The sequence below is a fragment of the Phaethon aethereus genome, assembly GCF_964289735.1.
Source record: "Phaethon aethereus genome assembly, chromosome: Z".
Lineage (NCBI taxonomy): Eukaryota > Metazoa > Chordata > Aves > Phaethontiformes > Phaethontidae > Phaethon > Phaethon aethereus.
In genome coordinates, this window is record NC_138577.1 from 58,164,414 (window position 1) to 58,184,327 (window position 19,914).

The window sequence follows — 19,914 nt, forward strand, 5'->3', positions numbered from 1 at the left end:
TTACCACCAACTTATGCTTATGTCTTAGCTGGCTTGAGCAATGTTAGTAAAGAACTATGCTCTGACCTCCAGTGGTTTACTGCTGTATGGCTAAGGATTATAAATGTGCACATTAAAGAAGAATTTACAAGCAGGTATGGATCTGTTTGCCCATGATCTCAGTTGCTTCAGCTTTCAGAATATTTAGCTATGCTTCATGTTTTACCCTTTCTTTAGATATTCTGCTCCTCTACTTTAATGTGTGTGTGTATGAGCTCAAGTGTTCCAGGTTACATAAATAAGGGTTTAATTCAATATGCTCTTGTCATAAATCTTCATAATAAGTAGAAGTCAGAGTATCATGTTGCTAACACTATTTCTTGATGTTAAAATCTGTTGTTATGTCCAAGTTGTACAACCAGAAAGAATATAGCATAAGAATAAACAGCTACAGGAGGGACTTCTTATCTGTTCAGTATATTGCACATTGTACTCCATTGTTTCAGATTTTTCTGATAAAGTGTGGCGGATATATGTGAGCTTGTACTATTCATAATGAATTTACTGCTGTACATAGCAGTAGGCTACTACTTGCTTTTTTTCAGGGTGGGGGATGTGATGAACTTGACTGCTCTGAAACCAGGAGTTATAAAACACCTGATTCCCATAGTGGGTTCTCAATCTTTCAAATGCTATTTTATTCTTATTTCTCTCGACTTGATTTTATCATAGTTAATTCCCTAAGTGTTTGTAAATTTCCTCATGCCCCTGTAAAACTTGTAATAGTAGTGATCATAAGCCAAAATTATTTCTAGCTTAAAAATCAACACTAATATAAATTCAAGGCCTACTTAACTTTTGGGAGTGGCATGCAGTATAGCAAACTTTTAAACTGATGAATAGACGCTTTTGGATACTTTGATATTTATAGCCAGTGACACTGCCGTATAGTAGATAGCAGGGGTCCTAAGTACTGAGGCAAATACATCTTGTTTCACCCGTGGTTTCAGAGGCAGGGCTTAAGTCTGGTGAAAGGGCTGAAAATTGTACTGTTCTTTCAGAATACTTTGGTGGCTACTTTGTGCAATTTATTCTGATGTTTTCGTTCACATGCAGCAGAGATGACCCTGCTCTAATACAGGCTCTTGGCAGACATTTGTTGCAGAGTATTTTAAGTGCTCTCTTTACAACTGTAAGATCTAAGTATAAATAGAATCAGTGGATTGAGGTGGTGGAGAAGATATCGAATTTGCTTCAAATTATTTCCTCAAATGAGACAAAATAACTTACTTGATATTAATATTCAGATGTAAAGTTGAGAAGCTGAGAGAATTGGAAAGCTGTGATGTAGAAGTCAAAACATCCAAAGCATCAAAATGCCACTGTTATAAGAATGGCTGGGTTAGCTTTCCAAACTCTAGGTCTTTGGAATGTCTTAAAGCACCACCAAACATACAGGTTTTGCTGAAATATCACCTTTTCCTGTAGCACTGACTGTTGTCATAGAATTGAAGGGGTGGTTCCATTCAAAAGCTGTCCTGCTTCACTGTGAGTCTCTACAAGCTGTGCTTAAAGGGAATGCTCAGAACTAGCATGCAGCTTTGAGTGTTCCATACCTAGGACCTGTCATTCTGAGAGTGGCTCACCTCATACTGTCTGTGAGTGAGAAAGGGGAGAATCATTTGCAAGTGTCAGGGGTGGCAGTTAAAACCTTATGGTGGATGTGACACTTTCTTTTGAGAAGTTAGTTGAAGCACCTTGCATCTTTCTGAATGTAACTGTTTCATTGTGGCATGGTGGTTTTGCTTTGCACATAGGAAAACAGCTTTTATCTATGGAACTAGTGATTCTCAATCTTTTCCAGGAAGAGATCGCTCTTCCTGTTTCCTGCTCTTTAATTGCATGCATTCATTCATGTGTTGAACCTAAAAGGGCTGTTAGTTTATAAGGAGCTCCCTTTGTCACATGAGGCCTGGGGCAGGCAAACTTGCAGTTTGAAGTGATCTGGCACCACCTGTGTAGCACCCAGACTGCTGAGTGATATGGAGCACCACCCCATAAAGCACTGCTGCTTTCTGATTACCTGTTGTGCTGCCAGGAACAGCAGCACGCCCTTTGCCCAGGAGACCTAAGCTCTTAAATTCATAGCATTGCCTGTGCATGAAACTCTATGAAGTGCATCAGATATTTCCAATGGAAATTACAAATTCCAGCGGTAAAACTGTCCTGAGTCCTGTTTAAGACTGCATGAGTTACGGAGAAATTTAAATAAGCCATGTAATGGCCATTGTAGCTGACCATGTCATTCACAGTTCTATTGGTATTGGCAAAATATGATTATTGTGATGGTTTTCTTAAAAGAACAATCAAAAGATTTAATTTTTCTTCTGTAGGGTATCTGACATCAGAGACACCTAAAATATCATCTTCTACAAGCCACCCAGATCTCTTAGGTGGATGGGATTCTTGGGCAGATTCCTCAGCAACCAGCAATGTAGCATCACCACAGTTGAAGCCTCTTTTTGAAGGTATTACGAAATTTATTCTGTAAGAGGAAATATGGAATACTCCAGACTTGGACAGTTTTATCACCTGAAACTGCTGAACATGTCTTCATGCCTTTTTGCTTTGTTGCTTAAAGGATTCCATGCTCTTATGCTTACATGCCACTTTAGTAAGGCACTTTTGTAGTTTTTCAAAATTCAAGGCAGAGGAACCAAATAGTTTGTCTATAGCAATGGTCATTCTTGTCATAGTTTAAAATGTCATGGAGCAGAGTGCTGGGGAGGTTTACAGAAGGTGTTGTGGAAATAGTACTTTTGTTCATTCTCTCAATTTCCAAATACACCAGGTACATGATATGCTTTCTTATTATACAGGTCAAGCTTTTACGACAGGGAGTCAGTCCAGTGTGTCTTCGGGTCTGTCTTTCAGCCAGGCTAAATCTCAGAACTTTGATCCTTTTGCTGACCTTGCCAATCTTGGATCTGGTCTTCCAGGTAAGATCTTACTTTTAAGAGACTATACTTAATGCCTTTATGATTTGATTTGCTTCTTGTACTGATAAATCTAACTGGTAGCCTATGTAAAGGATGTTACCTATAAAGCCTATGTTCCCTTTTAATTGTTAACAACCAGTTTGAGGCAGTTGCTGAGAGCAGACAAGTAACAAGAAAAGATTGATTCTTCACAGAGATTGTTTGGAACATCCACAATAATATGTCAGAAGGTAACCACAGTTGTGATTTAGAAACAGTGTATGTAATTAATACTTGAGAATCTATTTGAGAAGGTAAGAGAAACCAGGCGTTCCTGATTCAGTAACTGAGCATGAGGTTTCTTATGTAGTGTCGATTGATACTGTGCTGTGAAGAATATAAAATAAGTTGGATGAAATTCTGTGTTAGATCCAAAGTGACAGTTGTTTTCCACTGAATTCAGTACTTTTCTTTGAATTCAATAGGCCTTCATAGCTCTGGTACTCAAATCTGTCACATTTGTAAGACGAGCACAAATCAAGCCCATACTTGTACACCAATACCATAAGCATTATGAACATTTGTCAGTTTGCAGTGATGTGCATAAGAAGTTATGGAAGATGAGACACATCGCAGAGCAGCACTTATCCCAGGATGTTATATTCATTCCAAACTCAGGAATTAGCCCTGCAGCATTCTTAAACAGCAGAAAAACTAAGGGCAATAAAATAAGCTGTGGTCCTTGCATTTCAGGACCATACTGCCATAGCAAATGGCTGATCTGTAGCTGTTAAATGTGACTAGCTGCCAAGAGTCCAAGGAACAATTTGGAACAGCCTATAGCTGCTGAGTTGCTTAATTGCAGAAATGTGCTTTTCCCTTAGCTTGGAGCTGACAGGTTTTATCCTGTTGCCTTGGCAGTTAGCATTATGTATTGAATTGCGTACCCTCTTGGTGGATTTATCTTATATAAACAGAAGGTAACATACAATATTTGGCTTCTTGTTGCCTGTGCATAATTACTTGAAATATTGTAGTGTTGAAGCAGCACCAATAGGGCTGCTCTGTAGTAAACAACTTATAAAATTTTTCTAGTTTAATAATTCAGGTTAATATGGACTTGTTAAATGTATAAATAGTGTGATGGTAAAAAAATCAATTTATCTTCAACTTGGAGATGCAGGTATAGCCCATATTGAACCAATGGATGAAATTGTACTGATTTTAGAAGGACTTGAATTAATTAGTTTTTCAGTTAATTTTCAATAGGAAAAATTACTACATTAAAAAGTAGCCAGATGTCACTGTGCTGGTTGACTTTCTCAGGCTTGAACTGAATTTTCAGGGAGTTATAAGAACTGGAGTTTAGACTCGGTGTTGTATTTTTCATAGGATTTTCTGGCCTTCACATGCAAGTCATTATTCTGGAACAAGAGTTATGAGACTGAAAGCTGCTTAATTGGGAATGCTATACAAACAGAAAAGAAACAATAGCTAAATGTAGTTAGTAGTAGTGTATTAGGCTAGTGGTAGGATACCAACAGTGTTCTGTGATAGTTTGTGTTCTCACACTCTTCATTTCTAGGAATGATCTTGTACGAGAAAGGAGTGTGGTGGCAAAAAGGTGCTGCTGACAGTGAGGTGTTGGCTTGTCCTACAGGAAGAGTTGGTTGGCCTTGGAGATTGGAATAATGAATATAGAGTGCTTTGAAAGCATAGAATGAGTTTTTTTCAGTGTGTAAGGTCATATACTCTGACAGGGATTTTTTTCTCTGAATTTCACAAGTTAGAAGTGACTGAAGACTGAGTTGATTATGCAGTTGGGTACTTTCATGAAAAAACAGTGCTATCCTAGATTTTGTCGGGTGTTTATACAACGTTTTATCAGGTGTGGTATTTAGAAGTATAGTATGGTATCTTGTACATGGCCCTGGGGAGACATCCTCTTGTGTAAGCTGTTACAACTATGAGCAGCAGCTACAAAAAAGAGCATTCAGGAGAACTGAGGTGTGGGGACCCAGTTTTGAAAGAGGAAACAGATTACATTGCTGTGTGTACTCAGACAAGCTTGGGGGTTTTTTCTGATGCTTTTTGGTGAATAAAAGGAGGGGAAAATAGAAGCAAGAACAAGTAAGTTTAAACTGGCTAGGGATATGTTTGAGCTGAAAGTTAGGCTCTAATCAGCAGCAGCTGGTTAATAACATGTGGACATACAAATACTAATTCACTTTTCTCCAAGAAATAATGAGATAAGATCATAAATTTGTCATTCAAGACTAAGTGATAGTTTTCTGGTTTTGAAGTGTCAGTATTACATTCATGTTATGCTTCATGGCTGGCTTCAGGTGTGTAACCTGACCACTAGTCTTGAATCAGTGTTCTGTCATTTTTAAGGAATTTTTCCAACATGAAGAGGTCTTAATCTGTTTTAGGATATGTAAGTGTGGTATAAAATGATTCTTTTCCAAAAATTCTGGATAGATCTAAATTCAGTCATCATGCTACTTTTTCCTTGTGATGGGTATATGCAACTTGTCAAGGGAACTGAGTTTCTAGTCATCTTTCCAAAGGCAGTCAATCAAGGGCAATTTAATGGTAGCTTGGTTTAGATTAAAAAAAATCTCATGTTTAGTCTCATCAGTGAGACAAAAAGCTGAATAAAGAATTTAAAAGGTTGGAGCTTTGTTTTGCTCAACTTACAGTGAGTATTGTAGAGTGAAGAAAAGGCCCTGTGTGTTCTTCCCAAAGTGAGTAGCAGATGAAGCTGCTAAGCAGTTTTACTTATGCTGGTTTAATGAAGGGAATAGGATACTAAAAATTGAGTCAATATTGTGTTGATAGAGGCCTATAGATCACACCAGGGTAATTACAACAGTATCTCCTGCAAGCTTCAGTGCTTTTTTACTCCTGTGCAACATTCCCTGCCAATGCTGCTGTGGAATAATCTTCTCATCTTTCTAAAGCAGTAGTGCAAGAAATCACCAGAGACTTTTTGAAAGTGTTAACTTGAAAATATTGGCAATATATTACATTTTTTTTATCATATAATTAGTTTTTCAGTGTCCTCTGCATATTAACAGACATTGAAGTGTAGCAAATTGGAAGGCAGAACTACTGTCACTGCTGAATTATTTTCTGGCCTTACACATGCCTGACTGATCAGACAAGAGCAAATGCTTCTGCTAAAACGGACAGTTGAGAACTTGAGTTGTAAGAGGCTGGAAGACTTTCAGTAATTACTCTAGCTCCTGCCATCCAAGTTATTTGTTAATGAGACGCTTAACTTCATTTTACACACACTTTTCTGGTACACTTTCTCTTGTATAGTGGTGTCACTGTAAACTGTATGGTTAGCTGTCAAGACCAAACTGTCTTACTTGTATTAAACAGGTGACAGATACAGAGATGAACAAGTAATTTAGTATTTATTGTTAGGTTCCTCCAGTGGTGGACTCTCGAGTAGCAGCTTTGGTCAGAAGACTGCTCCATCTCAGAAGTTGGGAAATCAGTGGCAGAAATCCACAAAATCACAAAGTACTTCATGGCAGTCCCAGACTAAATCCAGCACAGCAGGTAAACCCAATTACACATTAAACTTCAGTGTTATTGGAGGACGAGAAGAAAGAGGAGTCAGAACCCCAAGCTTTGGTAAGTTTTCTGAAGGCATTACTTAAAATGGCCTGTGTGAAGTTAGTCAGATGCGCTGTTAACTGCAGAAACTCTTGTACCTTCATCTTTTTATTTATATTTAGGTTGTACCTAGTAGAAATCAGAAAAGAGCTTGGCAAATCTGGTGTCCGGCTTTTGCAAAGCCCCACTAGAGTACTGCAGAGACAAGCTGACCATGGCCCACATATTTGCAAGTTTGGGCTTAAAGTCTTAAGTCTATATTCGCTCACCCACATGGGTACTGGTTTTGTATCACTGGTTAAAAAGGTAAATTTGATCTATCCAGGGAGAGATGGTCAATAGCATTTCTTCATGCTACTCCACTTGTGATACATGGGTAAAAGGATGCAGCATTTTTTCTAGCTGACAAACAGTTGCTAGTCTTAATTAAGACTGAGGTTAAACTTGCTGGAAATTCTTGTGTTTCAAACAGGGATGGGGATAGGAGCAGGTGGAATCATTCTTGGGACCAGTCCCTTAATATGTTCCAACTAAATAGGCATGGCCTCTTCTACATTAACCTTCTTGGAAAATTTTATTTTCCTCATGTATTTTATTGGCATTAGTATTATGCCTCCCTCTAACTGTAAATGAACAGCAGGCACTTCTGTAAGTTGAAATGATTCTGTTGATCTGTATCTGGAAAGAGGTGGTGGAGATGCAGTTGGCATAAGTTGCAGCACAGGCAAGTCTGATTGGAGAAAATTAAAAAAAAAATTCAATTAGCATGACAAAATGCTGAAATGGGGAAAGGGGTGTTGTGATTCCTCATCCTTGAAAACAGGTGGACCTCAACTGGACAAGGACCTGAGAAATTTTACCTAGTTGTCCCTTTTTTGAGTGGGGATTAGACTACATGATATCCAGAAGCCTCTTCAGAATTCAGTTATTCTACAGTTCTCAAACTTGTTGGTTCTATAATGACTATTCATATTGATATTTTATACCTTTGTTACTCTGCATAAGTTTCAACATACTTAAATGTTGACTGTGTACTTTTGATTAGAGCATTGACTATATGGTCACTTGAAAAACTGCTGCACAGCAGCTAGAATTACTTTGCAGCGGAAAAATGGAACCAATTCCAAAATCATGAGTAGGTAGATGTGTATTCCCTAAGTCTACTCCATTTTTGAAAAAAGAGGACATGCAAGTATTTAGTCACATATATGCACATGAGGTTATTGGTTCTGCTGGACCGAAAGCTTATCAAAAATCCCTTTTTATTCCTATCCTTCTGTTAGTCTTGTGGAGTTTATCAAGCCACTGAAAGATATTTATCATGGTAATGAGAAATGTCATGCAGGTGTACTGAAGTGCAATGTATTTCCCCCATTAATGTATTCTCCTATGTAATGTTACATTTAATGTTCTTCTTTCATAGGTCAAAAGCCAAAAGTTTCAGAAAATGACTTTGAGGATCTCTTATCTAATCAAGGGTTTTCGGCTAAATCTGATAAAAAGGGACCAAAGACCATTGCTGAGATGAGAAAACAAGAAATGTCTAAAGATATGGACCCCTTGAAACTCAAGGTTTGTTTAACAGTCATCTTGATTTAGAGTGAAAATCTGAGCTTATACTTAGAACTGCTGATAACAGAGCAGAAGGATGCAGTGACTAACAGAGCAAACTGATAAAGCAGAATGAAATTTTATCTGTATTTAAATAATATGACTGTAGAAGTTCATTAGCATGAAGAGTCAGTTGGCAATGAAGCAGTGACAATAGCACAAAAAGTGTGTGGATGGATGTTTGTGTTTCTTTAAGGTAAGTTTGGAGATTTAAAGAACCTGTTCTCTTGTTAAAGTCCATTTCTTGAAGCCAGAACTGTTGTTTCTCTGTAGTGTTCCCAAAGGTCTCCTTAGAAAAGATGAATTTGGCTGATAATACAAAACTACACTTTAAAACACAGGCAGTTGAGAATAGATGTCTTCAGGGTGATCACTTGCTTGCATTTACTGGTTAACAAGTGCTACTGCTGTTCTAAGAAATTACTAAAAGATGGAATTCTGGAGGTGGGGGCTATAGAACTAGTCTGTGGTATTACCTGATCAGCTCCTCAGATTTTTTGATGTATTACTCATAACATCAGATAATATGCTTTCAGTTTTGTAGTCTAAAGACTACAAAAGGTGCTTTAGAAAAGTTTATAAAAGCTTTGGAGGGATGCTGAAATTTGTTTTCACAAAGTGTCTTACCTGAAGAGAGTGCGCACAGCTTGCATGTGCACAGCTTTTAACACAAATCACCATAAATGGAAATTAATACAGATTTCTACTTATCATACTTGTTGCTGATAAAGGGCAGAGATTTACATACATACTACATAACGCGGTGATTAATGAAGACACTGTTCAAGACACTGTGACATAGTGATATTGCTGTTAAAGTCTGTGAAAGTCTGCTGTTAAAGCCAGTTTTTCTAACCAACTTTTAATGGGGATATTACTGAAGTAAATGTTAACTATTAATACAAGTGATCTGAAACTTTTGTACACATCAAGTAAGAATTTTATTAAATTAATGTTGTGCACTGACAAGGAGTTAATGTAATTATAACAGATGTTTTTAGTTACTCCTGACAATTCTCTTGTCACTAGTTTTACAGGGGTTTGTAATATGTAACTATCTTGGTACTTTCTCTTGCAATGACTGGATTTCTGCAATAAACTAATAACAAGAAGCTACTCCCTAGTGGCAGATGCAAAATACCACTTTTGAGTGGCTAGTGATCTGGGTGTCGGAAAGAAGAATGTAGTAAGACAGTTGGACTTGGGTGAATGCAGCAAGACAACTGTACTTGGGTCTTAATCTTGTAAAGAAGGCTATGTCTCTAGTAGACTTGAGAATGCTTTCAGTGCTGCATTCATTTCTGTACATTCTGCTTTTCCCAGATTCTTGAATGGATTGAAGGAAAGGAGAGAAATATCAGGGCGTTAATATCCACTCTTCATACAGTGCTTTGGGAAGGGGAAAATAAGTGGAAACCAGTCAGCATGGCAGATCTAGTAACTCCTGAACAAGTGAAGAAGTACTACAGGAAAGCAGTGCTTGTAGTTCATCCAGATAAGGTGAGTGTGTTCCTCTGATCTTCTTTCCTTTAGAAGGAATACAGACTGCCTTTACCACACCATACTAGTCACTGACCGGTGCTGCAGCCTTGCTTCTTGATCAGCACCCTGAATGATGCTCTTCATTTTGCTTCTGCTGTCTTCTGAATTTGGTGTTCAACTGCATTCAGGAGGTACAGGATTTTTCTTGTCATCCTAACAGCACAGAATTCAACAGAGGAATGTTAACAAATGAAAGATCCCATGAAGGTTGTATTGAGAACCAGAGTCTGTTATACTGGGTTCTGACTGATTGCCGTCAGGTTTAATGCAGATTTAGTGGAATCTGCTTTATTTCTACGAGCTAATACTTAAGGTCTTTTAGGACTATTCACCAGTGTATGAAGACTCAGAGACTGCCACAGCAAAACTGGTGGGAAAAACCTGCTGAATCTCCTTTACTAAACAACTTTACTAGGAACTAGAAAAAGTAAATTTTACTAGAGTAAACAAATTAGCATGTGAAAAATACGTGATGAATATGACATTCCAGTTGTCTTTTTAAAGTATTTATTATAATCCATTGTGGTTTGTTAGTCTCCCAATGTATGAAGATAGCTTCTTGTTCTGAGTCATTGCTCTAGGCTCTGTTTTAGGGATAAACATTGAATATACCTGGTTTGAATTTTCAGGCTTGCCTTTGCTGGTGGTTCAGTGAGCAGCAGTCTTAAGTCCTATATCTTCTTGTATCTGTAACAGAGAAATGACATTGTTCTTTTCTTCCCTTTGTCCCTTTCTGTTCTTGGCATGTGTCTTCCTCCACCTTTGTGGTAGTTTTTTGGTCCTTTCTGTAAGCCCCTTAGTGCATCAGTGTCAGAACACAGGTCTTTTGGAGGCATTTTCTTCTTTCTTGGTGGGTTTTTTTTTTTGCCACTTTGAGTTAAAGCAGTCTCTAAAAGGATATATATAGTATGGCAGCTGGCAAAAGCCAAGCAGCAGGAGAAAGGGATGGATATTGGAGAGCACTTTGGGGTTTTCTTTTGTGTTGGAAAGAACCTGTTAAAATGACTCACCTTATGGGACTGGATAGTTACTAACTGTGGGGTCTGGCCCAGAAGCAGGGCTGCTGTGAGACAGGCAGAGAATCAGGAGTATACCATCTTCGAGTATGGAGGCAAATGCACAGGAAGTGTTATGTTGTTAACATTGAATCTTTACACCATTCACAATGAGCCACAGATTTTTCTCCAAGAAATTCCATCCAAAAGGAGTAGCTTTAAACAGTGCTTAAATTTTATTCTTGTAAAGACCTACTGTAAGGTCTGTCAGGAAGCAATTCCAAAAATGACTGGACTTAATGATTAACTAATATTAACTGGAACTATTTATGAAAAGAACAGCTTGGAACTGTTTTTAGCTAAATTTCAGTTATTTATGAATTGCACTAAAAGTCTGAATGAAGGAAACCAAGGCTTTGGTTTTGTTTAAAATACTCATGGCAAACTTAGGATAAGATTGGAGAGAGCAAAATCATATTCACACAGCAGTCTACAGTCATTGAATAAGATAGCAAATACAAAAGGGGTGAGATCTTTCCTAAGTCACATAATTCCTAATATTTTTATGCTTCTAATGTTCTGGTTTTTTTCAAACAGGCCACAGGACAACCTTATGAGCAGTATGCCAAAATGATCTTCATGGAATTGAATGATGCATGGTCAGAGTTTGAAAACCAAGGATCAAAATCCCTTTTCTAAAACTTTGCCTTTTACAGAACTACTTTCAAAAACTGGAGCTGAGCATTGCTGTGACTCTCACGCCTATGATCTATGAAGCGCTTTTCCATGATTTCAGCACAGTTTCTAATCTGTGGTCATGTATTTTGTAAGATGTAGGGTACAAAGCATTACATAGATGCATTAAGAAAACAGTTGCTCAGTACTTGAAGAAATCAATCTGGGAGTAAAGATATCCTTTCAGTTTTATATATGGTAAAACAGAATTTCAATGAAGCTCCATGATTTCTGGTATACTAGTATTAATTCTCAATCATTCCAATTTCATTGATCTTTGCTTTGCCTCTGCCTTCCCCAATTTGTGTGTTACTTTCTGTAGTTTTGTGATTCAATTGTGATGTTTGGTGCCTGTCGCTTTATAGTGCTTTAGTTAGCAGCAGTGAATTTGCTTGGCTTAGCTCAAACCTGAAGGTGTATATTTTCATCTGTATTTTATATAATCAATCTGATAATTTTGTAAATAACGTTTTCTGACAATACCTGTGTTCCTTACAATAAATTAACAATTGTTTAGCCGAAAAGACCCCAAATGTGGGAAAGACAGCTAGGGTTGTTCTTGATTTTAAATTTTTTTACATTTCATGAATCTAGAAACAAATCTTGACTTTAAGGTCTGCATGTTCCTGCTGATTTGTTATTTATTATGAACGCTTAGAAGGCAGTACTCTGACCAGTGCTTATTTTCCTAGTTCTTTAAATGGTGTCTTTTGCTTCTGATTTCAGTGGAACATTCCTTCCATTGGACTTCAGATACTCTCATAGAAATAATTATTCTGAAACTTGAAGTGTAAGCACAAAACATTTTACTTTGCTTTAATTTGTCTGAGTAAATACTACATTACTCGTTATCATCTGGAGAGCATTTAAAGTGCTTTAAGACATTTTGCTGCATGTCTGAACTTCTATATTTTTGAGATATGCATGACACCAATGTATGTGAAAACATGGGGTGTATTGGTAGACATTTTTGCTTACCTACCTTCCATGCACTGGCTAGTGAAAGATGAGTAGAGACACAACTTGATAACAAAACTTGCCATGCTTACTCATCCCTATACAGCAGGCACATTTTCACTAGTGCTGGGGTGAATGAATGCAAATGACCAATGACTGTTATACTCTGTGTAATAACGTAATGCAATTTTTGTATCAAGTTTGAAAATGTTCAAAGTTAGCATTGTCTTACTGAAGTTTTGGGAGCCATCTCCTGGAACAGTACAGTTGGACATTCAAGGGGATATTTTGATCATCTTGCCATTTTATACATTTTGCATGCTTAATTGAAGGGAAGTGTTATCAGAGGTAACTGTTCAGCTGAGCAACATCTGAACAGATAACATGAGATTCTAATGCCACCTGAACAGTGTGTTGGATGATGTTTTGCACTGCTATGCCAGCCTGAGAGGTGATGAGTTTAGAGACTTATGAACATAGGCTGCAATTTATAGTCTCTAAGCTCAGATCTAACACAGTTACGTATTAAACTCTGTTAAAAAGGTTTTTTTTGTGTGTATATTCACATTATTCAGCTACTGTGATTTTTTTTTTTTTAAGATGGAAGCAAGAATCAGTTGTGGATCAGGAAGGTTATATATTATTCATAGCTGCAGTTGTATTTCAGTTACTGCTTTGAAGCAGTCTTAAATCTCAGTAGATTTCTTCATAAAAACAGGTAACTTGCTGTCTGATTTAGAGTAAGAGCACTACTTGTTTTCCTTAGGACACTTCATTAATTCTTTGTATGTGTGGTCTGCATCCATGGAAGTGAAAGGCTGTTTCTGGTAGGATATATTTGATGGAGATCTGCATGGCTTTTTACAGTTCTAGGCCAAATGATATCTAGTAGTAAGTTTAAGACATGCACAGATACATAATGAGTGTGACTGCACTCCTATATACAGCTGACATAGCATTTCTGAGGGAGCTGTTTTTAGTATGGAAGGACTACTTTAAAAACCCATGTTCCTTTCAGACATACAGGCAACTTAAATCTGAGGGACATGCTTCTAATTGCTTTCTTCTTGAAATATTTGTATAAAAAATTAAAACTGAAAATTGGAAGGAAAATATCCTTCTCTGCTTTGTGTGTTTGGTAGCATCTTCTGGATGATGTCTACATTCCTGTTTTATTTCTCTACTCTTACTTGCAAAATTTTCTTTAATAGCAGAGAAGAACCTTAGATGTGATTTTAATAAGTGAGCAGGGAAACATGAGTGCAGGTGTTTCATTTGGAACTGAAGATCTCTTGAAATGGATTCCCCTTTTTAAAATTATGGAAAATTATGATGTTTGGCTGTGGTTCCAAGAACCATTTGATAATTACTGAAACTTCAGTCAGGTTGACAGGACCCCTCAACTTATTTTATGGCTTACTCAGCTCTGGCCCTCAGTGGGGGAACTGGCTGATTTCTGTATCCTCCTCCTTTCTATGTAGTTGAATTTTGTTGCTAAGAATCTGAGAGGCTCAGTTTGGTAAACTCTCAAATCTTGACAATTAAACTATTTTGTGGGTTTTTTTGGTGTGTCATTTAGCTGTGTTGCATACAAGAATGTGCAAAAAGTTGCATTTCAGTAAGGCCCTGTAAGCAAACTTTAAAAATTTAAGTGATCAACATTGAACATAGTAAACTGAAGTTTTGTTTTCTTTAGAAGATAAAGCAGCATGAGAACCACTAAAGGTGTGTCATAGTGCAAGGCTTAACATATTAAATTTTTTAGTTACAGGAATCTGGGAAGAGGGAAGTTAGGGTAAATTTTATATAAACATATGTTGAGTTTTAATGTTGCTTCTAAAGGAGATGGTCATTTGGAAGAAAAAGCCCAGAAGTTCTGTTGGAATTAATCTTAAAACAGTAATAAAAAATGGTAAAAAAAACCAAAAACAAAAACAACCAACCAACCAAACAAAAAACCAACCAACCAAACAAAAAACCAACCAAACAAACAAAAAACCCCCCAAAAAACCCCAAACAGAATAAGGGCTTTTCAACCTTTCTTATGGTTTGTCCTTCATTGTTAATTGGTTGTCTGCTGTATGGGATAGGACTGCATTCAGACTATTACACACACTTCACTGTAGCTGTATTCTTAGTGTCCCCAAGCTGGAAAGCTTTTAGAATAGGCTACAGAAAAAATGAGTAAGCTGAGACTTGGTTAGATACTGTGAATTCTCTCTGGGCTTAAAATTTATATTTTCCATTCATGCATATTGATTGTACAGTAAAATTTTGACATGTTGAAGTGAAAACATGCCCTGAAAGCTAGACTTTGTATCTTCTGCTGTCTGCAGAGCTTGAGGTTGAGGTAACTGAGTGTTGCCAGTAGGTTGTTGATATGTCTACCAAACTTCATATGTGGCACTTCAGGTTCTGTTGTGAAGCATCTCCTTGACTGTTGCACCAAATCATGGTGCCTTTTGGCCTGTGTTTGTAGTTCCTTTGTCTGTTAACAACAACTGACTAATACCTTCTTTGCAGTCTACTAGTTCTTAAAAGTGAGTAGCTGGACATGGTTATTGCAAGAGCAAAGAAAAACAATACAAAATAGATTAAGGGAAGGATACAGAAGAACATCCAGACTCTAACCAGCATGTCAAATATTGTTTTCTAATTCTTTCTTCATTGACCTATTCCTAGCTACCTCTGCTAAAACCAGGTCTAGACTAGTAGAAAGAACCTGGTTTGTAGCCTCTTTTTCCAGCCCTTTTATAAATGCTACTGACTGTATATAGACAAGTGGCAGTACCAAGTTCTTGGCTTCTTTTGCAGAAGTTGCTATAAAGCAAGGCTTAAAAAATGATAGGGCAGGTTTCCACTAGTTATTTCTGAATTAAGTTGCCTATGTTACATTGCTGTTAGATATGGAGAGTTAGGCAACTTAACTCCTAAAATAGAGATCTGTGAAGAAGATTTGGTGTTAAGAGTATGTGTGGCTAGAACCTGACGAAGTGATGTGTTTTGTCCATGTTGGAGGAAATCAGTTGGTGTCTTTAACTTTGGGCATGCCTGTTCTGTGTTTCCTAGTGCTGTCAGATTTCCTTGAACTTAGCAGCAGGGAAGAGAAAGAAAATGAGCAGTTAAGCACTTACATTCTTATCAAATCATGGGGTTATGCTCAATATGGTTAGTGGGTAGCGATCCCAGACATCAAGCCTGGGAGGAAAAGTTCCTCTGCATTGTCACTTGGGTAAAGTTCAGATAGTTTGCTAATCGATGGTAGCTTCCTTCCACAAGTACAGAATGGAAAACCTGCAACGGTGCTGAAGAAGTACATTTCCTTGGAACAGTGTCTAAGTCCTTGGCATTGCACCTGTGAGGGTAACTAGTGCTCATGAAAAATGCCTTGTTTACCTCCATCTTGATAATTCTAGAAAGTTCCTCCAATGTTGTCTTGCCAAGCATAGAGTAACAGTTCCTGAATGCAGACTACATCTCAAAGCTGCATGCTTGGATTAATATTTTGCACAAGCCAAAGCAGAGTTTGAGTGTAACTGAAAACTTGGCTGTCCTTTGGGACTGCTGGGTTACGTGCATCATTCCACCTCCCAAGGCCAGGCTGCAGTTACCCCAGCAGCGGCAGTAGGTTTGCATAGTCATTGGCCATTATGTTCTCTGCTGCTCATGGGACTATTTCAGGGGTAGCATAAATGTGGAAACCTTGTTGCTCCTTAGCTGTGTCCTTAATTGTCTTAAAATCACAATGTAACGAATGCTTTGTAAATAAGTTCAAATTAGTCTTGTACAGTTGCCTGTGCTTTGAGTCAGTTGACATTTTCTGTCAAGAACTTGCAGGTGATGGACCTGTGAAGGCTGTAGAAGGAATGTATCACTTTACACCCCTTGAGTCTGTCTCTGGTGCAGAGTAGCTCTTGCTACCAGATGCCCAGTGACTAGGAGCAAAGAGTGACTCAGCTGAGCTGTGGTTCTGATCCTGATGAATCTTGCAGTGCTTGCTTGCTCTTGGGGTGAGCTTATTGTAGACTGCAGGTTAGACTGCATTAAGCTTCCAACATGTGCTCCAAAAATACAAATTCAGTCATTTTTATGAAGGATACATGTTGTCATAGAAGCTTTTATTACCAAAAGAGGATTAAGAGGCATTGTGAGAACTCACGAAACTCCTTAGTGGAATGTACTGTATATTTGCAATGTAGACTTCTGGAAGTGATTGTCATCTCTGATAAGGACTTAGCTTACTCTGAAGTCCTTTTTGTATTTACCTGTAGTTGTGGTTGTACTTTCTATAACTGTAATTTTTTTCTGGTTTGGAGTATGTGGAAGGACAGAACAGATATTCAAGTCCTGTTTTTTTGCTATCTTTCAGGAAATGTAATGTACTGAGTGATTTCGCTACTAGTGAAATGAAAATGATACCTGTGTGTATATAAAGGTAATATAATCAAATTAAGCCTTGTTTAAAAGTAGATTTAATGTTTGGAACAATGTCCTTGAAGAGAATATTTTGCTCTGAAATGTATTACGACTTAACCAGTGATCAATTAAAACAAGCAAAATTACTTTGCATGTTTCTTTCTTTAATCTTTAGCAAGGGAGAAATGACCTAAATACCCAAACCATTTCCACTGCCTCTTTCAGAAATACATGCAAGTGTTAGAGAAATGGTTCTCATTAGTATGTTGAGGTTGACTGAACCTCTTAGAAACCAAGTGTCTCTTCAGAAGTGTCTCTTCTCCTGGTGGGGAGGAGTCCCTACAGTGTGCTCTGTGGTTTGGCAGCTCAATTTCCTAGACTGCTGTCTGTACTGGGCTGTGAGGGGTTCTGGCACAGGACCTGGTGCAATGCAATGCCACCCTGTCCCCCAAGGGAAGCTCTTGCATAGGTGCATAACAGTAATCAAAGGGAAGGAGAGCAGGAACAAGTGGGCAAGACTGAGGCAGGAGGGAGGAATGAGCAGCCTGTAGGGAGGGTGGGGGAGCAGGACATATGATGATGAAGCACTGCAGATACAGGGAATTTGTCAGGGAATGCTGGACAAGGGGCAGTTGCTACTGGGACTACTAACAAGGTGCCCAGAAGCATCTTTTGGCTCCATGCTGTCAAACAAGAATGGGGAAAGCAAGGTCTCTTATAGTTGGGAACAAGCCACTTGGTGACATTGAGAAAGTTTCTTGGAAAAAAAAAAAAAAATAAAAGCATAGCAGTGTAGGATGACCACAGGGGATCCCCAAGGAGAAGGGCAGAAAACGGGAAGGATATGGGAGAATGGATGGTCATGACCAAAGAAAGATGGTTGGGATAAGCATGTTGCAGGAAAGAGAAGCATTAGCAAGCTGAGAAGCAAGCAAAGCAAAGTTCTGTTAGGGAAAGGCTACTGCTGTTGTTAGTGTTTTTTTTTTATATTCTGCTTACTATTTTGAATAATTTTGGTTTATAAGCACTTAATATTAAGATGGGCCTTGTAGTATTTTCTCACCAAATAATTTTTCTCCCATACAGAACATGTTGCTACTTTTGCTGTTAATCTGTTTACTCTTAATGTGCAAAGCTGCTGAAAAATGTATTCATACCTACTCCCAGACCTTTATTCTGCAGCAAAGAAGGATAATGTTAGTTGCATCTTTCTTTGCCATATACAAAGCCTCTGGCTACTCTGACGTGCTGAGTTGGGAGTGCAATCCACAGCAGATGGAAATCCTGCGGTGTTAAGCTGGCAGGTATCAGTAAGTAGTTACATCAGGTAGGCAGAATGTGTTATGAATAAATGGCATGGCCTTAAGCTCAACATCAAGTAGGGCAAACAAAATGGCAAGAGCGAATGGGGGATTAAAAAAGGCATCAGAAACACAGTGCAGAACACCGTGTACTCGGGTGTGCAGAGCAGCCTGTAGCAATCCAAGCCAAAGCCTTCTAAATCTGCACTGTAGACAGCTGATCCGGATGCTGGAGTGCTGAAGAGGATACGATTTGCCCTGCCTCAGCACCGCCTCTGTTCTGAGGCTGAGAAGAGGACTTCTGGCAGGCTTATACCCTCTATGGCAGAACTGAGCAAAAGGCACTGAAGAAGGGAAAATGGAGCATGTAGGGTAGGTAAAGACTTAAACTGGAAGGATCCCTTTCAGTACAAACTGTAAGGGATTTGTCATCTACTATGATCTGTAAAACAGTGCTGGCTGTTCTGAGGTGGCTTCTGCTTCTAATGAAAGGTCTGGGCACACACAAAATAATGACTGTGACATTCTTTGGTGTGCAATACTGATGGCAGACCCAAGAATTAAGAATTTATCTTTCTATGGGTGCTTGGGGGCTCACGTTTAGTAAGGCCTCACTTGGCCATTACAATCTGTGAAATTCTCTGCTTGCTTCCTTGTGCCTGATTTTGGTGAGCAAGAAGACAGCAGAAGCACGCTGCAAGTTGCACTCTGAGGAGATGGGATTGGCAGTGCGCTGCCTCCCTGCCAAACAATATGCAATGTATTCAGCTGACTTCTAATGTGGAAGATAAAACCTGAAGGGACAGCTCATCTGACTTGTGCAGGAAGCTAATTTAAATGACAAGCCTCTTCACAGGTCAAAGATTGCAGCTGCTAAATCTGTTTATTTCTCCTGTATGAAACAAACTGAAATACCTAGCTGTAGATTTTGAGTACCAGCCTAAACCTTTCTGGCTTTGGAAAGAGGAATGTTGTGTTAGTGGAACACTGTCGTGGTTTAGCCCCAGCTGGCAACTAAACCCTACACAGTTGCTCGCTCACTCCCCCACGGTGGGACAGGGGAGAGAATCGGAAGAGTAAAAGTGAGGAAACTCATGGTTTGAGATAAAGACAGTTTAATAGGTAAATCAAAAGCTGCGCACACAAGCAAAGCAAAACACAGAATCCATTCACCACTCCCCATGGGCAGGCAGGTGTTCAGCCATCTCCAGGGAAGCAGGGCTGCATCATGCGTAATGGTTACTTGGGAAGACAGACACTGTAACTCTGAAAGTCCCTCCACCCCTTCCTTCTTCTTTGTCCCAGCTTTATATACTGAGCATGATGTCATATGGTATGGAATATCCCTTTGGCCAGCCTGGGCCAGCTGTCCTGGCTGTGCCCCCTCCCAGCTCCCCGTGTGCCCCCAGCCTTCTTGCTAGCGGGCCAGCACGAGAAGCTGGACTCTCCTTGAGTACTTACCAAGTAAGTAAGCTCAAAACATCAGTTATCAACATTTTCTCACCCCAAATGCAAAACACAGCCTCACACTAGCTTCTGTGAAGAAAATCAACTCCTGGCTGAAACTGGGACAGACACCTTATGTAGAAAAGTAGAATGGAAGTGCCTCAAAAAACAGGCGGAAAGATGCTGTTAATGTAGGAATGTCATGTGTTGCGAAGTGCTGAGTGTCGCTCTAGCTTGGTGTTTTTGCTCAGTGCTTCCACTGGGTCTGTCCTCCTGATCCCTGCTGACTAGGTCCTGTCAGTTTCATTATGAAGCTCAAAAATG

At 38.8% G+C, this 19,914-nt stretch overlaps 1 protein-coding gene across 1 annotated transcript in view; it reads left to right on the forward strand.

The window, feature by feature from the left end:
- Positions 1-11,434, forward strand: part of GAK (cyclin G associated kinase) — a gene marked incomplete at both ends in the record, with an annotated part of 73,055 nt that extends 61,621 nt beyond the window's left edge. Inside the window, 6 exons of the mRNA XM_082012892.1 lie at positions 2,373-2,507; positions 2,859-2,978; positions 6,393-6,605; positions 8,011-8,159; positions 9,522-9,698; positions 11,333-11,434. Of these exons, the coding sequence (XP_081869018.1) occupies positions 2,373-2,507; positions 2,859-2,978; positions 6,393-6,605; positions 8,011-8,159; positions 9,522-9,698; positions 11,333-11,434 (896 nt within the window). The remainder of the gene's footprint in view (positions 1-2,372; positions 2,508-2,858; positions 2,979-6,392; positions 6,606-8,010; positions 8,160-9,521; positions 9,699-11,332) is intronic.
- Positions 11,435-19,914: the final 8,480 nt, after the last annotated feature.